Source organism: Penaeus vannamei, chromosome 20 (assembly GCF_042767895.1).
Source record: "Penaeus vannamei isolate JL-2024 chromosome 20, ASM4276789v1, whole genome shotgun sequence".
Classification (NCBI taxonomy): Eukaryota; Metazoa; Arthropoda; class Malacostraca; order Decapoda; family Penaeidae; genus Penaeus; species Penaeus vannamei.
The window spans coordinates 34,623,054-34,628,053 of NC_091568.1; the positions used below are offsets into that span (position 1 = coordinate 34,623,054).

The 5,000-nt window shown below is 33.0% G+C and overlaps 1 protein-coding gene across 1 annotated transcript in view; it reads right to left on the reverse strand.

Annotated features, from left to right (window-relative positions):
• Positions 1-5,000, reverse strand: part of Prp5 (pre-mRNA processing factor 5) — a gene marked incomplete in the record, with an annotated part of 12,853 nt that overhangs the window by 5,202 nt on the left and 2,651 nt on the right. Inside the window, 9 exon segments of the mRNA XM_070135431.1 lie at positions 1,143-1,381; positions 1,652-1,832; positions 2,040-2,181; positions 2,430-2,542; positions 2,804-2,988; positions 3,321-3,432; positions 3,645-3,872; positions 4,169-4,604; positions 4,736-4,786. Coding sequence (XP_069991532.1) covers positions 1,143-1,381; positions 1,652-1,832; positions 2,040-2,181; positions 2,430-2,542; positions 2,804-2,988; positions 3,321-3,432; positions 3,645-3,872; positions 4,169-4,604; positions 4,736-4,786 — 1,687 coding nt within the window.

The following is a 5,000-nucleotide window of genomic DNA, read 5'->3' on the forward strand; positions in this document are numbered from 1 at the left end:
ATATGTATATGTATATGTATATGTATATGTATATGTATATGTATATGTATATGTATATGTATATGTATATGTATATGTATATGTATATGTATATGTATATGTATATGTATATGTATATGTATATGTATATGTATATGTATATGTATATGTATATGTATATGTATATGTATATGTATATGTATATGTATATGTATATGTATATGTATATGTATATGTATATGTATATGTATATGTATATGTATATGTATATGTATATGTATATGTATATGTATATGTATATGTATATGTATATGTATATGTATATGTATATGTATATGTATATGTATATGTATATGTATATGTATATGTATATGTATATGTATATGTATATGTATATGTATATGTATATGTATATGTATATGTATATGTATATGTATATGTATATGTATATGTATATGTATATGTATATGTATATGTATATGTATATGTATATGTATATGTATATGTATATGTATATGTATATGTATATGTATATGTATATGTATATGTATATGTATATGTATATGTATATGTATATGTATATGTATATGTATATGTATATGTATATGTATATGTATATGTATATGTATATGTATATGTATATGTATATGTATATGTATATGTATATGTATATGTATATGTATATGTATATGTATATGTATATGTATATGTATATGTATATGTATATGTATATGTATATGTATATGTATATGTATATGTATATGTATATGTATATGTATATGTATATGTATATGTATATGTATATGTATATGTATATGTATATGTATATGTATATGTATATGTATATGTATATGTATATGTATATGTATATGTATATGTATATGTATATGTATATGTATATGGATATGGATATGTATATGTATATGTATATGTATATGTATATGGATATGGATATATATATATATATATATATATATATATATATATATATATATATATATATATATATATATATATTTACAATCTTATCTATTCATATACGAATTTCAGAAACTTATTTCATAAAAAAAATAATAAATAACAAATAATACCCACACACAAAAGAAGGAGAAAAAAAAAAAAAAAAAAAAAAAAAAAATCATAAAATGACAATGCACACAAACCTGTGGCTCAAATCCTAGATCAAACATACGATCTGCCTCATCAAGAACAACATATGTCACTCTCCGAAGGTTGGTCACTCGGCCACTGTTTGCCGCAAGCATGTCAATCATCCTGCCCGGAGTGCAGACAATGATTTCTGCCCCACGTTTCAGCTCAGCAATTTGTTCTGAAATTCCTGTGCCTCCATATACACAACAAACTCGCAGATTGTTCTTGGCAAATTTTTTGCATTCTTTTCCTGTGAAGAAGAGCATCAAATTTGTTAAGATTATATAATTCTATGTCAATCAAAACTTATCATGGTTTTCTGCCCCTCCAACTTAGAAAAAACATTATAACATATGACTTTATCCACTATACATCACAAATAGTCTATCAAAATTCCATCTAATGAAATAGGACTCTCCGAAATTTAGAAGACTTCAATATTTGAAAAAGTCCATACTATACAGCAGACAACTATCTCAAAATTTTTGTCATTGAAAATCTAACCCCTCTGCCCACTAACCTATTTGCATGCATAATTCCCTAGTCGGAGTCATGATGATGGCTATGGGTCCATCTGTGTCCTCGAGGGGAGGCTGGTCCACAATGTGGCGGAACATCGGCAGGAGGAAGGCCAGGGTCTTCCCCGACCCAGTCTTGGCAATGCCAATCACATCCCTGCCTTTCATGATTGCAGGGATGGCCTGTAGATTGAACAAGATGGATGTGTAAAACAGATTCTCATAAATGGTATCTATGATTTCATTCCCTTTAAAAAATGTTCGGTAACTATTAATATAACATCAACAAAAATGATGATGAGAATAAATAATAATAACAACAAAAATATTTGTAATAATAACAACAATGAATACAGTAACAACTTGATTTTGATAAACAAACTATCTCACCTGAACCTGAATAGGTGTTGGTTTCTCATAATTACACTTCTTTAATATCTCCAAGATTCGCTTACTGACTCCACACTGAGCCCATGTCTTGATGGGTTTGGGGCATCCCTGACCTTTGATCTTAATACCTTCTAGCTCCGCTCTGCAAACATATTAATATCAAATAGAAAACATTTAAACCATGCAACCCACTGTTTGCATTCATATCTATACAAAAAATTACTCTATGTATTATACAAATATTGTTAAAAACTTGGAAAATCTATAAGGAAGTAAGGGCGAGTGACAGGAAAATGGCCCTTGGAAAATCACTTCATAAAATAAAGCCTACATAATAACCCTTTTCCGACTTCAGAGTAACATCAAGACCAGCTAGGAAGAACTCCTCACCTGTAAGCATCCACCTCCTCCTTTGTCATGTTGGCAATCTCAGGAACCTCTACATAAAAGTCCTTCCTGAAGGGAACATACTCAACTGCTGTATGGTCAATCTTTACTAGTTCCTGCAAGAGTAAAAGAAAAAAATGTTGTAAATGTTGTAAATGTTAATAATGTTACTCTTTCAATCTAAACAAAGCAATATTAAGAATACTAAACAAAAATAAAATCATCTGCCACTTAATATCATTTCATTTAATTCAGCTGATACATTCACTCCCCTAAAATGCATTTTGCCAACACAAACTTCTCATCCAAACCTTAACCCATTTCCAAATGATTTCCAGCGTGCCTCACACGATTAACGCCCCAATCAAACCTCTCACCTTTTTCCCCTTGGAATTGATGCTGGCCATGGTATCCTTGAGGTCCTCTCCTTCTTCCTCTGATGAATACTCTAGCGCATCTTGGTTTTGCTCCATCAACTCACCCTTTTTCTTGGCATCCACTTTCTTGGCCACACCCATGATGATGACAGGTTTCTTTGCTCCCGCTTCCCCTGTGCCCACTGCTAAAGAATGAAGTCACAGAGGGAAAATATAAATACACCAAGAATGGAACCAGGACATATGATATACATTAATATACTGCATCAGACTACTACAGCTATTTCACTTTACATACATTTAAAACTGTGAGCATAAAGACATAAATCATGTATGAATAGAAAAACGCCTGGAAAGACATGTGGAGGTATTTCTCTTGCAGTGTGATTTACCAAGCAGAACTACAGGATAAACAGACCTTCATATAAAAATGTTCTCCTCTAGAATATTATGCATTCTTTTACATAAAAAAAGCCCTACAATACTGGACACTGAAATGAAGAAGACAGTATCTTACAAATGGGCTTGGTGGACTTCATAACACCTCCCCGCATATCAACTCGATTGATTTTTCTCACTTCTTCTTGAATTCCTGACATGAAGGCGTCAAGAGGATCAACTTCATCTTCCTGTAAAATAAAACAAACACATTTTATCATATGTTTTCTATTCCTTGGAAAAGCTTCATCTTTTCCTCAACCATCTTCTGCAAATATCACAAAAGATCAATGACAAAGACAGTGCAAATCAAAAGTATATATATATATATATATATATATATATATATATATATATATATATATATATATATATATATATATAAAATAACAAATTTACACACCTCTTCTACTTTCCCTTCTGTCTCTCTACTTTCTCCCTCTTCCTCCTCATCATCATCTTCTAAACTCCAGGCTTTTATTGACACTTTTGGAACATTAGCTCCTAGTGTTCCCTTCTCTGCTTCTTTCTTAGCTGCCTCAAGCTCTCGTTTCTTCTTCTCAGCTCTCCATTTTTCTATCCTCTCTCTCCTTTTCTGCATTTCAGCCTCAAGACGTTTCTCTGCTTCCTCCTGCCATAGAAAAACATCAAAAATAAATAACAGTAATTTAAATAAAATTTCCAGTTATGAACCATTTTGCCTTTTTGGCAAGGTTCCCTTGATGAGTAGTCACACTTAATTTTGAATGAACAAATTTTCATATCCATTCTTTTACAAATAAAGAAGAGCATATAATCATTTGTATTTTTGTCATATTTTCAACCCTTTCTAAAGCCAGTGGTACTAAATATTCATTCATTGAATTATTTAGTTATCTTGAGCTGAATCTATGGCCACTTCACTAATTTTCTGGTACTCAACCTCACCTTGTCTATCTTCGAGGGATCAAAATCTAGACCAGTTTCCTCTTCCTCCTTCAGTTCAGGTGGTGGTGGTTCCACAGGCTTTGGGGGAGGTGGTGCAGGTTTTACCTTGGCAGGAGAGTGAGACTTACTTCTCTTATTCCTCTTCCTGTCTCTTTCTCGTTCTCTTGACCTGCTTCTGCTCCTCTTCCTATCTCTCTCCTTGTCTCTGGAACGTGACCTCCTGTCCCTTTCTCTCTCCCTGGACCTCGATCTATCACGTGATCTTGAGCGCCTCTCTCTGGACCTTGACCTTCTCCTTTCCCTGCTTCTTGACCTGTGGCGATCTCGGTCTCTCGATCGGGATCTGCGAGATCTTCCCCGGTCCCGATCCCTGTCACGGTCTCTGTCCCTGTCCCTATCTCTGTCCCTATCTCTATCCCTTTCTCTTTCTCTAGATCTTGGAGAACAAAAGAATATGTTAATACTTCAAAGTAAACCTTTAAAAAATCATGCATATTGCATCACACAGTAAGGTTCACTAACATATCAATTTCAATTTCAGAAGAGGTACTCTTTTTTAATACTAACCTTGATCTCTTCCGTTCTGTGCTTCTGGAGCGACTCCTGGACCTCCTACGCCTAGTTGCAGTTCAAAAGTAGAAAAAAGAGAAGCAAATGAATACATTTTTCCTTTATTTCCAGCAAGATCATATAAATCTGTTCGACTAGCAATTCTGCTGCACCTGAAAGACATCACATATTTTACTTTTTCTACTGCTATTCTTGCCCTCCTCAGCTACTAAGAATATAATTGCTTATCTACTTCTATAGAATGATTCACATTAACAGCGTA